Here is a 22,588-nt window from a genome sequence, read left to right on the forward strand (position 1 = left end):
GGCGGGCCGGACCTTCGAGCTGCAGCAGCCCCAGGACAAGGTGTCGGTGGCGGCGGGGGAGACGCTCACCCTGACCTGCACCACGTCTGGAGACGGACCCCCTGGTGCCGTGAAGTGGCTGAAGGGCTGGGGCAGTGGGAGCGAGACCGTTTATGACCAGACGGGCTCCTTCCCCCGCGTGACACGGGCCGTGGCCGAGTCCAACGCGGACTTCAGCATCCACATCAGGGATGTCCAACCCGAGGATGCCGGCACCTATTACTGCGTGAAGTTCCGCAAATCGCTGAGCGGTGCTGATGAGGTGTTTCGGCGTGGAAATGGCACGGAGGTGTCCGTACATGGTGAGTGGGGCTTCCGGAGCAGCGCCCGGTGGGAACCAGCCCTGCCGGGCGCAGCCGCTGGCACAGCCCAGCCCGGTGGGCTCTGCTCAGGGCGAGCAGGGATGGGGAAGGGGCTTGGGTGCTGGCCCCAGGAGAGGGTCCCATGGGCCATGCCCGAGCGCCTCCATGCCCCCGCGGGAGACCCCACTCCCTGCAGCCTCGGGGCCGGGCAGGGGTGGCGGAGCCCGGTCTGACAGCCCCACGCTTCTCCCCACAGCCAGACCCACCCACCCGGTTGTGTCCGGGCCCGACCACAGAGCGGGGCCAGGGCAATCGGTGCCTTTCACCTGCACGGCTGGAGGGTTCTTCCCCAAAGGCATCAGCGTGAAATGGCTCAAGGACAAAGCCCCGATCTCAGCTCAGCAGCCGCAGATCACCCCTGGGCGGATGAAATCCTCCTACAACATGTCCAGCACCGTGATGATGACGCTGCAGGAGGCGGACGTCCGCTCGCAGCTCGCCTGCGAGGTGCAGCACCCCACGCTGACGGCCCCGCTGAGGGGGACGTACCGGCTCAGCAAAGCCCTGCGAGGTGAGGGCTGGGGGCGGACTGGCGTTCGGGGCGACCAGCTCCTGTGGGGCTGGGGGTCCCAGGGCGGGGACAGGGCACCCTGTGGGCAGCCGAGCCGGGGGACGCCAGGCACCAGGAGCTGCTTCTCTTCCCAGTTTCCCCCCGTGTCCGTGTGGTCGCTGGTGTGCCAAGCCCCATCGAGGTGAACAAGACCATGAACTTCACCTGCCACGTGGAGGGCTTTTACCCGAGAGACGTGGCCGTCACCTGGCTGGAGAATAGGATGGAGATAAAGGTGGAGAACAACTCCCGGCCGGTGGAGACCCCCCAGGGCTTGTTCAAGCTGAGGAGTCTGGTGGAGGTTCAAGCAACGGAGGAGAAGAACGGGTCCGTGTTCGCCTGCCAAGTGGTGCACGATGCCCAGGACCCCGTCAGCGGGATGGCCACCCTGTGGGTCGCTGCCCCGGCCGGGGGGGGACTGAGCGACTCGTCCCAGGCAGATAACGGTGCGTGAGAGCTGCTGGGGTGTGGACCCTGCTGTGGAGGCTGTAAGATGTCACCCCCCTGAGAAAGCTCCAAGTCCCACCAGAATCTGTTTCAAGGACACAAAATCTCCATATTGGGGGCTGGGGGGTGTGGTGCTGGCAGGTACTGAGCTGTCGTCCTTGGTGCTTCAGGTGTCACCAGGCCAGTCCCAGCTGTAAGGCTGCAGGGACTTGGTACCAGCGTTTTCAGGCCCGTGGTGACCTTTTTTATTCATGTTCAGGCAATTCGCTCCTCATCTATATCGTGGTGGGAGTGGTCTGCACTGTGCTGGCACTGCTGGTGGCTGCAATTCTTTACCTCATCCGGGCAAAGCAGAGCAAGGGTAAGGAAACCGAGTGCATGGCCGGGGAGCAGCTGCTCCTGACGCCCTTCTCCCTCTCGAGCATCAGTGCTTGGATGCCGGATTCACGCTGTGCTGCTGCAGCTCCCGCCCAACGGGGTGGACGGAGCAGGGCTGACTGGGTGGTTTGCCTGGGAAAGCTCTGCCTGGTTGCCGCTGCACGCCAGTGCCTGTCGGGAGCAGAGTCAAATGTGCTTCTTGTTCCTTGTACCTAAAATGTCTGGCACCCTCCTGCCCTCTGCCAGGAACAGTCCTGCAGTAAATGAAGTGAAACTGCAGAAAACTGCAGGCGCTTTCCTCTGGGAAAAGACGCGTGTCTGCGCTCGCAGCCGTCTGCATGCGGGCTCGTGCGCCTGGCGAAGCGCGGGGGGGTGACGTTGTTTCCCGAACTCTTTCTTTCCTAAACTATTTCTCTTCTGGCAGGTAAAAGCTCACCATCTGCTAGGTAAGTGTCCATGTCCTCCAGTCCCTGAGTAACCCCCAGGCGCTCTGAGCTGGACACTTCCAGCCTGCAAACGGGGTCGCTTGGGATCGGGACGGAGCTGGATCCCCAAAAGCTTGTTGTGAAAGGGAAAGCAGGAGCCCAGGCTCTGCCGATCTCCCCGGTTGTGGTTCTGCCCCCGCGGTGATCTTGCACCCGAACACTTGGCTTTTGGTGAGGCTGGACGAGCGGGTGGGAGCTGGGTCTCCAGCCTGCAGAGGTGTAGCTGGACCAGCACGTGAGCAAACGCTCGCTTGGTGAGGGCTCATCCTGCTCGGGGCTGCTGCAGGGACCTTGTTCTGCATCCGAACCCCCCGGCTGCTCCATCGCTAGGGAAGAGGCAACAGGGCACTCGGCCGATCTGACTAGTTTTGTTCCCCCTTTCAGGTTACATGAGCCGGAGAAGAGCAGCGAGGCCGCTACCCAGGTGTGTCGCCCAGCCCTGGGAGCCGGGGCGGGAGAGCGGCCGGGAGGCACCTGAGGCAGGAGTGGAGGGTGGTGGGTCCTGCGTGAAACTCTAGCTGTCTCCAGTGGAGGGTGGTGGTTCCCCTGTGGAACGTCTCAGTGTCTCCACGCTGTGGTGGGAGAGGGAGGAGAAGCTGTCCCGGGGATGGGATGGCCGCTTCCCAGCATGTTTTCTGCCTGTGCCCTCCTCCTCCTCCTCCCAGGAAAGTCTGGGTTTGCGCTGCCTGGAGAACCAGCTGTGTGATAGCCAGCCAGGCTATTTGTGGAGTTATTTTGCATTTGGTGGCGCGGCTACGAGCAAAGTCGTGATCGGCAGCAATCTGTCCATCCCGCCCAGCCTCTGCCAGCTCCCGCGCGGGCAGCGCTGGGCAGGCCGGTCCCTGCCCATCCCTACCGGGACGGGGTGGTGGGGCGGCTGCAGCGATGGCTCTCGAATCGCGCTGGTGGCTCTGAAGCATTTGAGGATGTAGCACGGGGTGAACCACTGCGGCGGCCCAGCCGGCTGCTGCCGTCGTTCCCCCCGCACAAGCGGAGACGGGTCGAGCTGCAGCAGGATTGACTTCAGCGTGGGGCTGTGGGCTGGCTGCGTGGGGTGGGCACGGGGGGCTCCTCGCTTGTCCGCCCAGGGGAGGAACTCCTGATGTCTCGTGCAGGAATCCGACCCCAACAACCTGACCTACGCGGACCTGAACTTCGACAGAGAGAGGAAGACCATCCGCCGGATGGTGGAGATGAGCCAGCAGTCGGAGTACGCCTGCATCCAGGCCAGCCAGGCGCCCGCTGGCGACGACAACCTCACCTACGCCGACCTGGACATGGTGCACCTCAGCAAGGCGCCCAAGCGGCCGGCCCCGTGCCCCGAGGAGGCCGGCTCCGAGTACGCCAGCGTCCAGATCCCGAGGAAGTGAGCAGGGCTGCGGTGGCTGCCGGGACCTCCCGCCCCACGGGGAGCTGCCCTCCCCGGGAGGATTTTCTTGGAAGCACTGAGAGTGATGTGAAGGTGTGCTGCAGTACCCACATTTTGGGGTGGAAATGCAGCCCGTGCTACCCTGGCTCCCATCCAGAGACCTGATTTTTGGCGGCAGCTTGGTCCCAGGGCTGCTGGCTCCATCCTTCTGGGATCTTCCCTGCAGCCACGGGGGCCGCTCAGCCTCGGCGTGCGGGGTGTGCCTGCGAGTGGGTTAAGCCAGCAGAACAGCGGCTCCTCGGGAAGCTCCAGCCGGGCCGAGGGGACGGGGACAGTGCCTCCACGCCGGCTCCTGTGGGGATGCCGCTGCCCACCCAGGCTCGCGCAGCTTCCCGCAGCCGCCCCGAGCCCGCGGGGACTGGCTGGGCCCCTGCGCTGCCTTCTGGGGCTCGCTGCCGCCGGCGCCTGGAAAACAAACCGGCTTTAAAGGAAGGACCCGTGTGTCCGCCTCTCTCTTCCCAAGTGTCCCTTCTGCGGGACCTCGGTCTCGTGCCGAGGCCACCGAGGCTGGGAAGGCTGGCCAGCCGAGCCCCCCCGCTGCGGACTCTGCCCCGGGGGGCTCCGGGTACGGCTCCCTGGCACCGAGCCTCCTCCTCCTCATCTTCCTCTGCACAGCCTTGCCCCGCACCGGGACCCACCGGCGCTGCCCCAGGCTCGTACGAAGCGTGCAGCTCCGTGCTGGCCGGGCTGCGGCTGCCCCCGCCGGCCCGGCTCCCCCCGGCAGCTCCCCACCGGTACCGTGTAACATGTTTTGACTGTTTGAGATGTAACTGTTAATTTTTAGCGCTAAACCCCAATGTTTTGTGTTGTACGTGGGTGTACTGCTGTGTACTTAACACTAGAATAAGATGTGCAAAATTAAGACCGAGGCCTCAGTAAAGACTCCTAAATCCCGCAGGGTTTGAGAGAGACTTACAGGAGCCCCCCAGCTCCTCCGGGGGGGCCAGGCAGGCTCCCCTCAGCCCACCCGTGGGGACAAGTGTCTTCCATGCGCCCCCCTCCCCGGGACATCGCACGGGGCCACCGCCCCGCGTTGGCTCCCGCAGCACCCGGGGGGCCTTGCAGCGGTGGGTGTGCATGGGACCAGCCCCCCACGGCTGCTGGGGGGGCCGGGGGGGCTGGTGATGCTTTGAGAACCATGTGACTGCTTGTACAGACTTGTCTTTTTTCTTTTTTTTTTTTTTTTTGTTCTGTTTTGTTTTCTTTTGGGCTTGCAAGATATTTTTATAATAAAAGTGAAAAGTCCTGTGCTGCTCCCGCACATCAGCGTGTCCCCGTGCTCAGGGCGGTCACCTCGTCAGCCGCCCCGGGGGTGTGTGGCGGGGTGGGGGTCATGGTCCTGCGGCGGAGGGGCCTCATCCTGCACGGCCCTGTGGCGTGCTGCAGCGGGAGGGAGGAAGAGGAGGAAGATGGTGGCAGCAGCAGGAGGTTGAGGCTGGGGTGGGGGCTGTGGTGCTGGTCCCCCTGGGTGGCGTGAGGGAGGGAGCAGCCCACCCCCCGGGCAAGGACAGACCAGGGCCTAGCTTGCTCTCCCCCTGCAGCCTTGCTGCACCTTTGGGTGCCCCCTTCCTTGGGAGGTGACCCGGAGCCAGGGTGCCCAAACCAAGGTGCAGGCAGGCTGGGTGCTACCTGCAGCCTGTGCCATGGGTGAGCTGAGCGTGTCAGTGCTCTGCAGTGACCTCTTCCCCTTTCCCACGCTGGAGCTGGCAGCTCGGCCGGGTCTGGCACACGAGATGTGCCTGGCTGGGGCCAGGAACCACGACATGAGGCTGCCCTTGCTCGGCTGGGGCGGCCCTGCCTCCCCCGGCGCTTGGCTCCAGGGGCAGCAGCAATGGGGCGCGGGGGGTCCCACAGCCCGCTTGGCACCCGTGGGGCGGGGCAGGTACCACCACGTGCTGCCTGCAGGTCTAGCAGCTGGCACCCCTGGCACCCCATCCCTGAGCACCCATGGTCCCCCAGGCCCCAGCTCAGGGCGCGTGGTCCCCTCGTGCCGAGGGCTTGGTCTGCCCTGCGAAGGACGCTCAGCACCCGGCACGGCTTCGCCTTCGTTGGCATCTGCCTTTTATTGGCTGCGGGGGGAGCAGGGGCCGCGGCGCGGGGCCGACCCTGCCTCTGGGGTCGTTCTCGGAGGGGGAAGCCCAGGGGCACCAGGCGGGGGCTGGGACGGCTGGGATGCGGTGAGTGGCTCGGGGAGGGCAGTCGCGGTTGTGCTCAGCCGGCCGCCCGCCCCGGTGACGGTGCCGCGGTGCCAGCCCTGCCGCCTGTCCCCACAGCCATGCTGGCCGCGTGAGCCATCTACCAGCCTGGAGGAGCCGATCCCGCCCCAGCTGATCCTTCCCTGTGCTCAAAGGCCGCTGCCCTGTACATCGGCTGTGATGGTTTCCAGTCCCTGCTGCGCTTCTGCAGCCGCGGGAGGGTGGAGGATACGTGTGTGTCCCCCTCCATTCGCCCCCAGGAGCGCTGGGGCTGGACCCGCAGCCGCACCGCCAGCAGCCGGAGGGGTGGCGCTGGCCCCTCCATGCACGGGGTCCCTAAGGGACGGGCAGGTGAACCAGGGAGGGACGACTGGGGATGGGGGCCCATGGTCCTTGGGGGGACGAGGCAGGGATGAGGCCGGCCGCGCCGAGTTGGGCAGGGGATGGGGCCGGGGGCGGTGGCGCAGTCCGGGCCGGCAGCGTGGGGACCGTGGTGCCGCCGGTCCCACGCCTGGCTCTATAGGTCCAAGACCTCCCCTGAGTAGGCGCTGGGGTCCTCGTCCGACCGTGTGATCACCTTGAACTGCCGCCGCAGGAAGCCCCCGTAGCGCTTCTGATTGTCCCACTTGAGCTTGGGCCGGATCCGGCGCATGAAACCACCGTAACGCTTGTGCAGCTCCGCCAGCTCCTGCCCCTCGGCCCCAGCGCCCGTGGGCTCCTTGGCCCCGTCACCTGCCAGCCCCAGCCCCGGGTAGTCCTCGGGGGCCGCCCGCTCCCCCGGCTTGCGGCCAAAGCCCCCGAACTTCTTGCTGAGGCCGCCCTTGCTGTGGGCGTTCTCGCGCAGCAGGGCGAGCAGCTTCCCCCTGGCCAGCTTCTTCATGAAGCCCCCGTAGCGCTTGGCCGGCGCCGGCGGCAGCTCCCCGGGACCCAGCTCCCACTCCGGCTCTGCCTCGGCCTCCGCCCCGTGAGGGGACGGGTCTGTCCCTTCGGCCAGGGCCACCAGCGGGGCCAGGAGCGCCAGCGCCTTCCTGCACGTCTCCCACTCGGGGCCGGGCGGCGAGGAGCCCTGGCATTCCCGCAGGCACATCTGCAAGACAGCGGCCGCAGCGGCCCCGGGCGCCCGCCGGCTTTACCCCACCGCTCAGGGTGATCCCCCCTGCCTTCCTCCCCCCCTGCCCCCAGGGTGCCCCCACCCCAAGCCCGGGGGTCCGCACCCACCGTGCTGCTAAGCTCAGCGAGGAGCCGAAGCTTGCACATTCCCAGCACCCTGGGGTGCTCACAACCACCACCCTGGCAGCACCCAGTTCTGCCGACAATGCACCGGCGCCCACGACGCCCCCGCTGCTGTGACCCCCCAGCCTAATGGCTGCGTGGGGCCAGCACTCACCAGGGGCCGGACGCTGCTCTCGGCGCTGTGGGTCTGTGCCGCGCAGAGGGAGCACTGGGTCACGCAGTCGGCAGATGCCACCGTGGCCAGGGAGAGGCAGAGCGCCAGCGCCAGCGCCCGCCGCGCCATCTCACCCCGCAGCCGCTGCCTGGGGAGGGCGAGACAGCACAGAGCCCGTCGCCTTCCCCACGCCAGCCCCACAGAGCCCATCGCGGCCCCGCTGGCACCCTCGGTGCGGGGCACCGACCGCCTGTGCGGCTGGTCCTGGGACATGCAGCGGGACCTGCACCCGTGCCTGTGACTCGCCTCTGGGTGCTGCTCCTGGGTCCCAAGCAGGGAGAGAAGGGGACAGAAGTAACCCACAGGGATGCTGCGGGACACGGTCCCATACCCCGGCTGCAGCTCAGTCCTTGGCACAAGCCCTGAGCTGCGGCCAGGACCCTGGGGCCATCAGGGTCCCCTGGGGCAGAGACCACCATCCCATCCCATCTCATCCCATCCCATCCCGTCCCGTCCCGTCCCATCCCGTCCCGTCCCGTCCCGTCCCGTCCCGTCCCGTCCATTGCTTCTCCTGTACCATTGGAAAGAAAACCCCCTTTTTCTTTAGCGTAGAGTTTCTCTGCAATATCGCGATGGCCGCGTTTGCGCGGCGCGAATGAATCACCCGCTCTCCCCCTTGGCCTTGGGGAAGAAAAGCGCTGCGGTCAGAGCCGCCGGCAGAAAGGGGATGGGGGGATGCCATCACGCAGTACAGACTCGCCCCAGGGGCTGCACCCCACGCCGGGGGAGCGTCGGCTCCCCTCCCTCCCTCCTGCTGCTTCTGCTGGGCTGGTGCAGCAGGAGGGAGGGGGAAAAAGCTGGATTTGAGGTTCAAACCTACCTGCAAGCCACAATTGCCATCCTTCAGCCTGCCAGGAGCTGTGCCAGAGCCTCTCGCCTCTGCAGACGAGGCCAGGGAGGGCTGAGCACGCCGTGCCACGGCTGGGAGAGGGGCTGTGCCGGCGGCAGTGCTTGGCGCCGCTCCAGAACCACCACCCCGGTGAGGCTGAGGGGCCGGTGCCAGCAGTGCCACGGGACTGCGATGCCACCAGGACCACGATGGCCCTGGCAGCGAGAGCTGACCCCAAGGGGGTGTGCTGGTAGCAAGCGCTCGCTTGCCTCCTTGGCTGCTTTTATCTGGGGTGGAAAGGCATGACCCAGAGGGATCTGTTACACATTAATGACGCATATTAGAGACTATTGTATTCTCCAGCAGTATCTGCTAATGTACTGTAATTGGTACTGATGAAGAAATGTTAATGCCACAGTATTAATTCATGCTAGATTAAAATTTAATTTGAATTATCTGCACCATCGTGTGTCAAGCTGTCTGCATTCCTCGGCTGCACCAGGCACCGGCTCCGTGCAGCCCTAAGTGCATCGCCCCGACTCGCTCCGGCAGAGTGATGGGCACCAGGGCAGGGGTACGCCCGGGACGCGCCCAGGGGCACGGGCACGGCGGGACCTCAGCCAGCCCTCGCTGCTGAGACGCAGCGACGGTCCCTCCTGCCTCGCCGCCACTGAGGCAGCACCGGTGAGCGAGGGCTCACCAGCCGCGCAGGTAGGTGCCAGCTGCAGCGCTGAGGGGAACGAAGCTCCCAAGAACAACTGTCGGCTGTTTCCCAAACCTTTTTCCCCCCTTTTTCCCACCCACTTCCCCTCTCTTGCCCCTGCCCTGCTCCTCTGCTGCCGGCAGGCCCACGCCCTGCTGCAGCCAAAGAACAGGGGACTTGACGGCACGCAGGGGAGCGGCAGCTCTCTGGGGCATTGGGGGGCCAAGGACCCCCCTGCCCGGGCACCCCGGGACACCCCGCTGCAAACGTGCCCCGTCTGGGCAGCGCCCCGAATGCTCCCACAGCGCTCTGCAGTGGAGACTGGCAAAACTGGGCCAGGAAAAGGGGAGGAGAACAAAGGGCTTTGGACAAAAGCGAAAAGAAGCAGCACACGAAGGGAGGAAGAAGAAAAGCAGAGTTAGAGCTCGACCCTGTGTTACCTGGAGGAGCCGCGAGGCTCCGGTGCCGTCCCTCCTGCAGAAACGCGACAGGATCGCGGCAGCGTCTGGCAATGCCAGCGGCGGGTCCCGGCTGTGTCCTACCTGTGTCGGGCGTCTGCCGGGGTCCCCTCCTCCCCTGTCCCGTCTCCATTCGAGTTCGTGGTGCCCGGGCTTTGCTTGTGCATGGAGAAGCCCCGAGCTGCGTCCGTGCACCCCGGGCGCCGGTTACAGACTTGGTGACCCAAGGAGGGATGGGGAGCCGGGACCGCGTGTGCCCGGCGGCACAGAGACCGGTCCCCCCGTTGTGATTAACCTGTGATTATTTCTAGTGCGGGCTGTGAGCAGCAGGTCTCTCCTCCCACACAGGTCTAGCTCAGGCAGGGTAGGACCCTGCAGGTGTTTCTGGTGGAGAAGCAGCATCACCTTCCAGCTGTTCCTTTCCTCACCTTTAAAAATGACCTGGAAACGCCTTCAGGACATGGCTTCTTAAAAAAGCCCATGACTTTTGTAACAGAATCACAGCAAAAAAAAACTCCCAAACTTGCTGCTTGAGCCAAGTGTGGGGAGACAGGGACCTCCCCCCAGTCCTCTCCCCCCACTCCCTTCGCCCCTCTGAGCCCCGGGTGTCTGAGCCCCAGGGTGGCAGACACGGCACTGGCATCGAAACGAGCCCCCGCGAAGGTCTGGACAGCAGTTCGCGGGCTACGAAACGGCGCGAGGGATGAGGGGAGCACCCGCGGCCAGGCAGGAGCCCCTCCAAATAACACAAGCCCACCCATGAGCCGCTCTCGGCACCGCAGCTCAGGGGGTGTTTTTAAACAGAGTCACCCTTTGGTGAGCAGGAGCGAAACCCCAGCTGCGCCCACGCGACGGGAGCGGGACGGTGACCCGGCAGCCCTACCTGCCGCTGCTGCCCGTCCCGCCGAGCACCCGCTTCGCCGAGTCACGACGGGTCGTAGGTGCTGGGTGTACCTCCACGGGCGTCAGGCTGAGCCGGTCATCGGCAGCGGTGGCAAGGGCCACGCTGGCTAGTGGCCCCGCAGCGGTACCTGGGGTGCCTGCCGGACTTGCCACCCACCAGCTCTCACCCCGCTTTTATGGCCACGGAGCCTCCTCCTGCGGCGGGGCCCGGCTGCGCTCGGCGTCGCGGAGCCAATCGGGGCGAGGGAAGCTGTGAATAATCAGCTCCGCAGCATCCTCGCCACCTCCCGAGCGGGCTCTCCTGCCGTGCCGGGGCCTCCCCACAGCCCCCCGGCTGCCCCGGGGACAGGGGTGCATGTCCCGCCGCCGCACTGCCGCCGGCTGCGTCCCTCAGAGACCCCCCCGACAGCCTCATCCTCGGGGCCGAAACGCGTGCCCCGAACACGGGAGGTGGCGGGGGAGCGGGATGGGGTCCGCCTCTCCTCTGCTGTGTGCCAGAGGAGTTTGGCTGCTGGGGGTGTGAATCCCCCCCGGGCACCAAATTAAAATCCTGCCCAAGAAGGAGGGGGGGGGTGAAGCCCCGACCCCCCCCTGCTCCCCAGGCTGGGGACTCGGCGCCGTCCTCATGCCGATGCCGGGGAGAGGAGTGAGCCCATGAGAGCTGCCGGGAAGGGCGAGAGGGTCTTCATGTGCTGGGAAAGGCTGGTCCCCCTCCAGCCCGGCTGCAGTTGGACAGCAAAGCCCTCGCATGGAAACCCCCCACCTCCGCACCGCCGGGGCTCGGACCCACTGGGTTCCCCCCCAACACCCTCTCCCTGGGGGACAAACCCAAAGAGATGAGCCAAAGGGGCAGGGGGAGCAGGGTGGGGGGACGGAGACCCCCCACACCTTCCCTGCTCAGCCCCAATTCCTGTTCGCACATTTCCGAGCCCCATTTGGGGGCGGAGGGCAGTGCTGGGTAATGCCAGGGGACCCCCCGAGCCCATCCACCACCGTCCCCCAGCACCATGTCCTGGCAGAGGTGCAGGGCGGGGGGTCTGGGGCGCAGACCCTGCGGGGCCAGGCCAGCCCATCCCGCCCGCTGCAGCCCCGGCGGGTGCGAGCGCATCCCACGTGCCGCCGGCCGTGCAGCCCGTCCTCTCGCCTTGAAGACGCAGCTATTTTTATCGGAGCTCAAGAGGGATGTTTCCCAGCAACCTGCCTTTCTCCGCGGCGCGAACACCAGCTGCCGGACCCGGTGCCGCCAGCTCAACCCTCCCGGCACCGGTGAGGGGCGCGGGGGCCACTGGCATGGCCGGGACCCTCCACGGGGCACCCAGCAGACACAGCTGGGCGAGCAGAACAGCCTGTCCCCCATCCTCAAGGCCTGTGGCTGCCTCCACTGGCAGCCACATTTGGGGTGCCAGGCTCGGCTCCCCAGAAAGCACGTGGGACCCCACAGCTTTTACTTGGAGGTGGATTTTGGCTGACTTGGGCTGGGGCTGTACCAGCATGGAGGGACTGAGGGAGCAGGGCCAGGCAAGGGCAGAGCCTCCTGCACCTCCCCAGGGCCAGCGGAGGGCACGTCCCCTGTGGGACCCACCCTGGGAGGCGGCAGCGCTGCGGCAAGCGGGGACAGAGGCTCAGGCCCCGCGGGGGCACGGAGAGAGGGCAGCCACAACTGCCCCCCGCTGCGGTGTGCCGGGCTGTACGGGCAGAGAACAAAGGCGAGACGAACAAAACGCAGCTGCAAACCACAGACGCCCTCGGCCAGGGGCTGCGGCATCCCCCGCGCAGGTCTAACCCTTGCTGCTGGGACTGGCGCTGCTGCGGGCACTGCAGAGACGGCGGAGAGGAGCATTTCTTACACCAAAACCATTCTCTCTATCAAATAGCCCTCCCAAACCCACCAAGTCCATCCCTAAAGCCCGGCCGACCCCATTCAACCTGCTGTTAGGTGGGCAAATGGCTCCGTCCCGGAGCCACGTCTCCGGGCGAGGGCAACAGCATCGCCCCACAGGCCGGGGCCTGCCCGCGGACCACGGGGTGCGGGGGAGCTGCTGGCACCCCCCCCCCCCAGCCCAGCGGCCGGGGCGCAGCCGCCTCCTCGCGCAGGGTAATTGCACCGGAGGGAGATGCGCTTCTGGAGATGGAGCAAACCCCACAGGCACCGGGAGAAAAGTCGTTTGTAACAAGGGTCCGTCCTCAGCGCCGCTTCCCTTTGCCCCGGGAGGGAGGGCGAGTCGCTCCTGCCCCTGGAGCAGCCGCTGTCTCATTTTCTCTGTGTGCCCAGATGCGCTGAGCCGGGCGAGAGGGTCCTCCCCGGGGCCTGTCGTGGTCTGGGCAGGCGTGGGGGGTGACAGGGTCCCCCCGGGAAAGGAGCTGGCAGCGAGCCCACCCACCAGCAAGTTTAATTAATATTCATCTGTCGCTTTCTAATGGGAAACTGTCTCTGAGTCACGCTGACATTTCCCTGGGACAATGGTAATTAAGCACCTGGGTAAGAGAAATGTGCAGTAATAGAAAAGTTAAGTTTTCGTAACTGCATGAGTGAGAAGCGGGTTCGGCGAGGAGGGGGACGAGCGTGCGTACCAGGCTCCCGCGAAAGCAAGTGGGAGTTAATGGCAGATAACGTCACCCGCGGCAGCAGCACGGCTCTGCCCCGACGCCCCCAGCCCAGACACGGCACCTCCGGCTCTGCAGCCACAAGGGTGCCTGGCTCCCCATCCCGGGATGGGGTAAATCATCCCCACGGGTGGGACAAGCTCTGCCGGCCGCCTGGGCTCTCCCCGAGCAGCAGGACCGTGATCCAGTGCTGCCAGTGGGAACATCCCATGGGAAGCCAGTCGCTCCGCTGCGGTTCCTCTAGCACCATCGGCTTTATCCGATTCACTGGGACGGGGCTTTTCCAGAAACAGCTCCGTCGCTCGCTCACCCTCCTGGCCCCGCAGTGACGCCAGGCTGCCACGGGCAGGGCGGGAGGTGGCCTTCCTGCAGGCAGATGCAGGCAGCAGGCAGCAAGGGCTGCCTGTGGCTGCTGCCTGCTGCCGGGGCTGCGGCGCGAGGGATGTGCTGGATGCATTTCGTGGACCATAAGGGGTCCCCGCAGCTCCGTGGAGAGAACTGTCTGGGGGGGGGCTAAGCCTGGGGGTCCGCTCCCAACTGCCCGCAGGAGCCGTGCAGTCTCGTCGACCCTGAGAGCACCGGAGCAAACCTCTGGTGGTGGCACCGGCATGACCTGGACGCAGATGCTGGCCGGGTGGCATGGAGCAGGGAGAGGTCACTGCTGTGGGGGATGTGGCAGCCGGCAGAACAGCGGTGTGGGACCGGGAGCCGATTCAGCCCCGGCCTGCGTCAGGTGGCAGCAGCTTGAGGTCACCGCGCAGCCCAGGTGGGCAGACGTGTGGCCTTGTGGTGACCTCCCTGTGTGGGCAGGAGGCACAAGTGGCCACTCGACAACAGTACAAAAAGCGGAGCAAGTCACGCCGCTGCCATCGTCTCTGCCGCCAGCATGTGCTGTGCCAGGCTGTCGAGTGGCACCAGGAGCACGGGGCTGCGGCACGGCCCCCTCTCCCTGGCCTGGGAGGTGAAGTGGCTCCATTTAAAAGCAAATTGAGTTCAAACCACTTGCAGCAGCTGCAGCCTGCGCCGTGCCACCGTGCTGCAGAGGGTCAGACCCGCCGCTGGAGCCATCGCCGTACACCAAGCCATGGGTGTCGGTGGCTCCGGGGGTCTCCGTTCAGGGGTGACGCAGCCCAGAGCTGCTGCGGGCTGCGTGATCGCAGCAGCACATGCCTCAGAAATGAGTCAAGAAACCAAGTAATTTTTTGAGCTCCTCTGTAAACTGGCTCTGCAGATGCTCTCCTTGACCGCCGGCAGAGCGCCTGCTGCTAACGTCACCGCACGGTGGGCAGGAAAACCTGGGGAGAAGCAGCTGGAAAAAAGCTTGTTGGGGGTGTGATCGCCATTCCCTCCCCGTAGCCCACGGGGACGGGCACAGCGGCGTGCGAAGCCCTGAAGCACGGGAGCCGTCGGCTGCCCACCCCCAGCAGCACCAGGCCCAGGCTGGACAGATGCTCCTGAAGCCCCCGGCCAGGGGGTGAAGAGCAGTTTGGGGACGGCGTGTGGGACAGGGACCCCTGTGTGGGGCTGCGGCCATCCCGCACCACCTACCCGTGTGGGGCAACACGGCCAAACCAGCCCCACGCAGAGCTGGGCGCCAAGTCACCGGGGACTCGGCCGTCACGGGGGCTCACACCTGGCCCCTGTCACCCCTTTGGGTCCCGGCGTATGGCAGTCGCTGTGCCCCACGGGCACCCAGCGGGCATCGGCTGCCCCACACCAGCCCGCCGGACCCCCAACCCCCCCATCGCACCAGCGCCTGCCCGGCCTCGACTCCCAGGGCAGTGCGGGGATGCCCCCCGGGATCTCAGCGACTGTCCAGGGGAACTTCCAGCCGGAACCCCGCGGTGAGCCCCGGGAGGGGTCGGAGCCCCCCCGGCAGCGCAGCGCCCGGGAGGGGCCCCCGAACGCCGCCGGGGCTCTCAGACCGCCCCCGAGCCCCGCGCCCGCCCTTCCCGGTGCGGCTGCCCAGTCCCGCTGCACCGACACCCGCGCCCCCCGCCCCGCAGCGCCGGGCCACCGCCAGTGCACCGGGTCCCTTCTCCCGCTGCACGGCCCCGGGGCACCGAGCACGACCCCGCGGGGCACCGCCCCCCCTCCCCCGTGCACCGGCCGTGCCGGTGCGGGGAGTGTGGGGGCGGGTCACTCCCGCCGTTACATAAGGGGTTACGTCAGGGCGCATAGTCCCGCTCTCATCCCCGTCGCTGCCGCCACGCCCGGCCCGGCTCAGAGCCCGCCGCCCCCGCCAGGTGAGCCCCGCGGGGCCGCGCCGCCTCCCTCGTGCCGTGCCCGGAGGGTGGGGGTGAGGGGCGGTACGCGGGGGAGGGGAGGCCAGGCCAGGCTGGGGCGGCGGCAGCCGGCGGCCGCCCCGCTGACCGGCCTGTTTACAGCGGGACGGCGCGTACCACAGCGGCGGGGGGACGGGGAGGCCGGCCGCCGCGCTGAGCCCGCTCCGCGCTGAGGCGCCCTGGCGGCCCGGCGCCCCGGATACCGGAGGCGGGGTGGGGGGACCGGGCCGCCGCCACTGAGGCCCGACCAAGCCGCTGGGGGGAGGCCGGGTGCCGGCGCGGCGCCCGCCGCCCCCCCCCGCCGCCGCCGTGGTTCGTTCCGCGCCGCCGCGATTGGCCGAGCGCTTAAAGGGGCAGGCAGGGCGCGCTTTTCCGCCCTCCGACGCGGCGGCGCGTGCCCCCTCGCCCGCGCGGCGCTCCCCGGCGCGGCGCTCCCCGGCGCGCGGGCCGGGGGGGGGGCGGCGGCGGGCGCGCGGCCCCCCCGCAGCGGCGCCATGCAGGCGGCGGACGGCGGCCGCCGCGGGACACAAAGGGCGACGCGGCGGCGGCGGGCAGCGCGGCGGGGCCCCATGGCGGCGGCGGCGGCGACGGTAGTGGGGCCCGGCCCGGGCGGCGGCGGCGGGGCTCCGCGGTACAGCCTGCTGGCCGAGATCGGCCGCGGGGCCTACGGCGTGGTGTACGAAGCGGTGTCGGGCCGCAGCGGTGCCCGGTTGGCGGTGAAACGGATCCGTTGCGACGCTCCCGAGAACGTGGAGCTGGCGCTGGCCGAGTTCTGGGCCCTGACGAGCCTCCGGCGGCAGCACCCCAACGTGGTGCGCTTCGAGGAGTGCGTCCTGCAGCGGCACGGCCTGGGGCAGCGCATGAGCCACGGCAACAAGCGCAGCCAGCTCTACCTGCGCCTCGTCGAGACCTCCCTCAAAGGTACCTGGCCCCCCACAGCCGCCCCGGGGCACCCCGGCGTCATCCTCCTGGGATGCCCCCCACCCCAGGCCACCCCGGTGTCCCTCCACCCCTGAGCACCCTGGGTCTGCCACCTCCCCTCCGTCATCAACGTCCCCACAAGGTAACCTCAGGGGTACCCCACGCAGGACAGCCTGGTGTCGCTCCCCTTCCCCCGGGGCACCCTTCCCACACACCCCCACCCTGGGCAGCCCCCTTGCCCCCCAGCATGTCCCCATTGCTCAGGTCTCTCCTTGGTCTCACCTGCTCTCAGAGAACCACCCAAAGCTTCCCCCCACCTCTTGCAACATCCCCCCACCTTAACTCACCACTTTGTCAGTGTAACCACCCCCGGGCTCCCCCCACTGCACCCCTGCTCATCCCAGTCTCCTCCGTCAGCCCTGCCAGGCCTGGGGTCCCTCTGTACCACAGTGGTACCTGCCCCAGCCATGCTCCCCTCTGCTCCCATTGCCCACCTCAGTCTTGTCCCTGCAGGGCTCCCCCACAGGGTCCCTCTGCTGCCCCATCACCCCTCTTTTGCTGCCACCCACCCCAAGCACCCCCAGGGACCCCTGCACAGCATCACCTGTCCTGGGCCCTGCACCGTCCTGTGCCCTTGGGCTCTGCCTGTGTCCCCTCCACTCTCTGCTTCCTCTGTGTGCTGCTTCTAGGGACACCCTTCCCTAAGCCCCCACCCTGTGTCTTGGCAGCCCTGTGCTCTGCCCGTGGGGTCCCTCCCTGTGCCCTGCACCTCTGTAGCACCCCAGCCCTGTGCCCCTCCTGAGGGATGCTGTTGTCATCTCCAGGCTCAGACCCAGCCCTGGGGAGCATCTCTGGTGCTGCCCTCTGCCCTTCCCTGCACCCCCTGCCAGTGCTTCTGTCCTCTATCATCCTCCCCTCCTGGGGCTCCCTCCACTACCCTGACCTGCACCACAGCCCATGTGCATCCCTCGGGGGGACCTTCACTGGTCTCTGCCCCAGTCACACCAATGGGACATCTCTCCCCTCTCTGCTGGACACGCAGTCCCCCCTTTTCTAACCACGCCAAGGCTGCAGCCCGTTATGGCGCCCTGCCTGCTCCTGCCAGCTCTTGCAGCTTCGGGACGGTTCTTTGTGCTCCCCTGTCCCCATTCCTCTCCCAAGTGGGGACAGCCCTGGGAAGCACCAGTGCCTGTAGCCTGGGCTGACATCCCCATCTTCCCCTGGGGTCCCTCAGCAGTGTCCCAGAGCTGTCGGGTCACCTTCTCCTGCCACAGCTGATGACTGTGATGGTGACATCTCCGAAACTCTCCCTCCCTCCCTCTGCTCCCTTGGCTGCTTGTCAGACCCAGCTCTGCCAACGTGCAGTGAAAGATGTGGAAAAATACCAGAGCCCTGTATCCTCGATGTCCCTGTGCCCCCCAGCCTGCTGCAGCCAGAGCCAGCTGACCCCAACACCCCCCTTCCCCAAACTTGTGTGCCAGGACTCCTGTACGCTCCTTGGGGAGCTCAGTCTCCGCGTGCCCCCCACATGATCCCCCCAGTGTAGGCAGCCTCCAAAGCCTGTGCCAGGCACAGGCATCATGCAAGGCTGCTGAGACCCATCCTCTGAGCAAACCTCTGGCTCAGACTGCCCCTGCCCTGCCTGTCCCCTCCGCACTCCTGGGGGGGACATGTCTGGACCTGCCTCCCTCTCCCCATGCAGACCTGATCCTGCCCTCCCTTCACACTCCATGCACAACCACACAAGGGAGCCTCCCCACAAAGGGCAGTGTCCTCATTTCTGTATAGCCTGGGTGCTTCCTTTATGTGCTCTTGTGAGCACGACTGCCCTGGAGAGGAGCCAGCTCTTCCCTTCAGGTGTGTGTCCAGCTGTAGCAAGTCAAGCTCTTTCCGGCAGGGACAGGGGTTTCCTGCTCCCCTTTGTCATGTTGCGCACCTTGAAGAGGTGGCACGGCTTGGAGAAAGCTCTTGGGTGCCCCCCATCTCTAGGTGGGGAGAGAGCCCCTTGACTCCCCTGCCGTGGGCAGGGCTTTGCCTGCCCTGGTCCTGCTGCAGCCTTCTGAAGAGGGAGCAGAGCTGGGCTCTGCATCCCAAGGGTGGAGCGCAGCAAATTCACTCCTCAAACCAGAGTGCATTGTCCCCTCCGTCTGCCTTCCTCCTGACTACCCTTTGGGCTGGGCTGTGCTGGCCACAGGCTCGGGCAGAGGCTGTGCTGGCTGCCTTCCCAAGCTTTGGGTCTGATACAGCACCCATAAATATTTTCAAAACAAAAGGTAGCACTAGATGAGCCTCCCAAATCTGTTTGCTCTCCTTGCCTGCCTGCAGCACATGGGCTGCCTGCATGGTGCTGCTGTGCTGTCGCTCCGGCCGAGGTAGCCGGCACGTAGCTGTGCTGCCGTGCCATTCTGCACGACCGCAGCTGGGCTATTTACGGGCCTGCACAGATGCTGTGCCAACGTGCTGGGGCTCAGGGCACAGCGGGGATTAGTCGGAGACTTTCTGAATCGGGTGCACAACTGTTGGGATACCAGGTGATGTTGGGTCTTGGCTACAGCAGAGCCTGAACCTTCCTCATTTTAATGAGATGTGCAATAATAGACTTAAGGGCAGAGTGTGAAAAGGAGGCTGAAAGCCCGGCACTGAGCCTGGAGAAGAGGCATGTACTTGAGCAACGTGCTTGGTGCCCCAATACACACACACCTTCAGGGCTTGTGCACAGCCACGTGCCCCTCTTGTTCCTAACCCATAGCAGAGATAGGGCTGCCTTAAGTGAACGTGTATAAGAGTGTTGCTTCCTAGCATGTCACCCACTGGGCCACTGACTCGCTGCTGGTGCTCAGCTGCACTCGCAGGCTGCCCTGGCATCGCCCGCGCATGTTACCGTCGCTCCAAGGCTTCATGCTGCCGCTTCTCATCTCTCCAGTGCAGCCTCTTTGCACAGAGGGAGTCAGAGGTTACACGTGGCAGTGGGATGCTGGTTCTGCTGTCATTAGATTTTTTTTTTCCCCCTGTGATGATAAGCAAATTAGTAAGCTGTTAATGAGCTCCCAGGATAGGTCATGGGAGGGCTGCTGCAGGGATGGAGAGGCTAGTGCGTGCCGTCCTGTATTCGGGCAGGGAGCGTGCAGGGATGCTTGCTGTGTGATGGAGGACAGGTCAGGCCTGTCGTCTGCATCTCTTCAGCTCTTGGCTGCTTCACTTCAGTTTGCCAACATTTCATCGTTAGGAAGCAGCTTGCCAGCTCTTTATGTTTAAAGCTGTTTGCTTTGAAGGCAGGAAGATGATTTAACAACTAAAACACTTTCAGATTATAGAAAGAAAATGAGGAAATATTACTCTTGGCTTAAGCCTCTCCTAGCAGCGCTCCACCCGAAGTGAAGTGCATGGTGCTTGCAGCTACTGCTGGGTCAGCAGCATCCTCCCTGTGCTTGCTGAGGTCCAGGGGCCAAGTTTTAAATCAGAGCCTTCGTTATGCTAAAAACAAATCTGGGCTTGTTGGAGCCAGCAGGTCCTTGCTGCTGGCGAGCCGGTGTTTGAGCCGATTCCCTGCGGGAAGGGGCTGTCGGCAGCACTGCTGTGTGAATGCTCTCGCCCTCCCACCTGCGTGCCCTGGCTTGATGCTCCTGGCCACGTGTGGGCATGGGCCACTGCGGTGCTCCCTGTCGTGGTGCAGCTCCTGGCTGAGAAGAGCCAAACCCTCCTGCTCCCCGTGTTGGGGCTACTTGGGTGCTGAGGGGAGCAGGAAAGCAAAGCCCTGTGCCCTGCTGCGATGTCGCTGGGGTTTGGCAAACCTGAGGTGGCGGCAGCAGTGTGAGCTGGGGCTGTCCTGGCTGTGCAAAGGTCTCCTCTGGGCCTGGGACGAGCGGCCTCGGCTTCGGTTTCCGTGCTGTCATGCTAGGCTCACCAAAGGGTGGCTCACACCGGAGAAGCTGCTTTTCCTCGTTGATGTTTTGGTCTCCAGAGCCAAGCTGTCCCGTGCTGCTCCCAGCTGGCCCTTGGGCTTGTGCGCTGAGCCCCCTCCAGCGCTTCGGAGGTCTCATTTGGCCCCTCAGAATGCACCCAGTGCCCTGTGTCTCCAGCCTTTTCACTGTCCCTCCCTTCCCCCAGACCTAAGCTTCATCTTCTGCCGAGGGCAGGGATGTGCAGCCAAATCCTTCTGTTGTGCAGACTTTCATTTCCATAGCAGTAGTCATGGATACAGACTGTTTGTGCAAATAACCAATATTCCCACCCACACCACTCATGACCAGTGCAGGCACGGGTGCCGGGCAGCCAGGGTTTGGTGTCCCTGGTAGTCCTTGGCTTTACCTGCTGCTGGAAGTTTGCTTTCCCAGATGCTCTCTAGGGCTTTGCTAAAACAAAACCCAACTTTGTCAAATGGGTGGAGTTACTTAACTGCTTTTGAAACACTTGGATTCATCTGTGTGACTTGCTAACTGTGGCAGAGGCGAGTGGTGTCCTCCAGCTTCTCTTTTATGGTGCTTGAGGGGAAAAAAACCCCCTAGTTTCTAGAGTAAAACAATGCCCTGGTTGTGTGTGCACGCTCTGTCTCTCAGCTGGGTGCTCTGTGCAGGTGACCTGGGGCCTGGTGGTGGCATTTGCATCCTGGCATCGGCTAACGGGGCTGGGTCTGCCGCTGGCCCCATTAACCGGTACGACGCTGTTGCGTTTCTCCATGTGTCTATGTGCAAGAGAGTGGTTTGCCGTGGTAGGGGGTTTGTGGAGTGAATCCTAGATGCAATGAGTTGAGCCTGAGATGCTCTGAGCTTGAAGAGGTCAGCAAGATGCCTGGTGAAGGAAGAAGCTGTTTGGGGCGTAATACTGAGGAGCAGCGCTAATGAGCGAGGCAGCAGTTATACTCGTAAGCGTGGCTGAGATTGCACTTAAACGTTATTTGCTACTTGGACCTCCAGTTTCTTCTCTTTGCAGACTTGTGGTGCTTTACGAAAGCTGTATGAAGTGGCAGAGCTCCCCCAGCACAACCGTAAGGCACAGATTTAGTCTGAGCAGAGCCAGTGTGCCGCAAGGCTTTGACGCTGGTGTGACTGCTGCTAGCAAGGCTGTACTGGTGCAGCGTTAAGGGGTGTGATTTACTCCCCACTTGCAGTATGTACTAGTTATACTTACTAAAGCATAAGGTACAAGTCAGCCTTTGCATCCTGTGGCAGAGCTGATGTGGGAGAGCTGGCATTCATGTAGAACTTGGGTTTTTTTTGCTGTAGACTCGTAGATAATTGTGCTTTTAGTATCTGTTGCTTTGGCTTTCAAAGCCTGGGGAGAATTGCCTGATGGTAGTGCAGGAAAATAACCCTCCACTTTTAAGTTCCCTGCAAGCACCTGAGAAGACATGTGCTTGGTCTCACTTGCATGCCTGCGCTTTGCTGGGAACAGGTCCCTGAGCTGTTAAACGTGGTGCTGGTGTGTGCCAGTCAACAGGATCCTAAAGCACTTGAAGCCACAGCAGTGCCAGCATCACTGCTGGTACCCTGCAGTGTGGTAGGTCCCGGTCACGTTCCCAAGGCCTTTACTATCCACATAAACCAGACCCGTTCCTTGTCTGTGCTGAGTTAGTGTGGACATTCTGTAATGTGTCTGAAAAACCTGCTCTTGCTTTTGTCCCTTTTGGTTAGGCGAGAGGATCCTGGGCTACGCAGAGGAGCCTTGCTATCTCTGGTTCGTCATGGAGTTCTGTGAAGGGGGAGACCTCAATCAGTATGTGCTCTCACGAAGACCCGACCCAGCGACAAACAAGAGCTTCATGCTGCAGCTGACCAGCGCCATTGCCTTCCTGCACAAGAACCATATTGTCCACCGGGACCTGAAACCAGACAACATCCTGATAACCGAGAAGTCCGGCACCCCTGTTCTCAAGGTGGCTGACTTCGGGCTCAGTAAAGTCTGCGCCGGCCTGACTGCTCGGGGCAAGGAGGGCGGGCATGGGAACAAAAATGTGAATGTGAACAAGTACTGGCTGTCTTCGGCTTGCGGCTCTGATTTCTACATGGCACCTGAGGTCTGGGAGGGACACTACACCGCCAAGGCCGACATCTTCGCCCTTGGCATCATCATCTGGGCCATGATTGAGAGGATAACTTTCATCGATGCAGAGACCAAGAAGGAGCTGCTGGGGACCTACATCAAACAGGGGACTGAGATTGTGCCCGTTGGGGAAGCGCTGCTAGAAAACCCAAAGATGGAGCTGCACATCCCTCAGAAACGCAGGACTTCCATGTCTGAGGGGATCAAGCAGCTCTTGAAAGACATGTTGGCTGCTAACCCACAGGATCGACCTGATGCCTTTGAGCTTGAAACCAGAATGGACCAGGTTACATGTGCTGCTTAAATTCAGGGCAGGGCACCACTGTGCTTTGCAGCTGGGTAAGTGAGACGCAGTTTTTGTATTATTCTGTCTGCTGTACCAACCCAATAACGCACTTTGTAGTGACACAAAGGAGTCTTTTATGTTCGCAGAGCTATTGCTATAGTGACTCATTAGAGCACTGCTACTGAGGCTTTTTCCCACCTATTCCACTGCAAAAATAAAGTAGAGGTT

The 22,588-nt window shown here is 64.2% G+C and overlaps 3 protein-coding genes across 3 annotated transcripts in view; 2 read left to right on the top strand and 1 right to left on the bottom strand.

Moving 5' to 3' along the window:
- The window catches only part of LOC309410695 (tyrosine-protein phosphatase non-receptor type substrate 1-like), a gene marked incomplete at both ends in the record, with an annotated part of 17,710 nt that extends 14,079 nt beyond the window's left edge, over nucleotides 1-3,631 (top strand). Inside the window, 5 exons of the mRNA XM_082007140.1 lie at nucleotides 598-912; nucleotides 1,047-1,397; nucleotides 1,658-1,772; nucleotides 2,628-2,685; nucleotides 3,377-3,631. Of these exons, the coding sequence (XP_081863266.1) occupies nucleotides 598-912; nucleotides 1,047-1,397; nucleotides 1,658-1,772; nucleotides 2,628-2,685; nucleotides 3,377-3,631 (1,094 nt within the window). The remainder of the gene's footprint in view (nucleotides 1-597; nucleotides 913-1,046; nucleotides 1,398-1,657; nucleotides 1,773-2,627; nucleotides 2,686-3,376) is intronic.
- Nucleotides 3,632-6,272: 2,641 nt separating this feature from the next.
- On the bottom strand, nucleotides 6,273-7,776 carry PDYN (prodynorphin; the record flags this gene model as incomplete). The annotated part of the gene is given in 4 exon segments (XM_082007141.1): nucleotides 6,273-6,972; nucleotides 7,273-7,522; nucleotides 7,636-7,736; nucleotides 7,738-7,776. Coding segments are annotated over 4 exon segments (960 nt in total). The 3' UTR covers nucleotides 6,273-6,402.
- A 7,832-nt stretch (nucleotides 7,777-15,608) lies between these two features.
- Nucleotides 15,609-22,378, top strand: STK35 (serine/threonine kinase 35; the record flags this gene model as incomplete). The annotated part of the gene is made up of 2 exons (XM_082007411.1): nucleotides 15,609-16,035; nucleotides 21,666-22,378. 2 exons carry the CDS (start codon nucleotides 15,609-15,611, stop codon nucleotides 22,376-22,378), a joined length of 1,140 nt encoding a protein of 379 aa, XP_081863537.1.
- Between the last annotated feature and the right edge of the window lie 210 nt (nucleotides 22,379-22,588).

Source organism: Phaethon aethereus (assembly GCF_964289735.1).
Source record: "Phaethon aethereus genome assembly, chromosome: 16".
NCBI lineage: Eukaryota > Metazoa > Chordata > Aves > Phaethontiformes > Phaethontidae > Phaethon > Phaethon aethereus.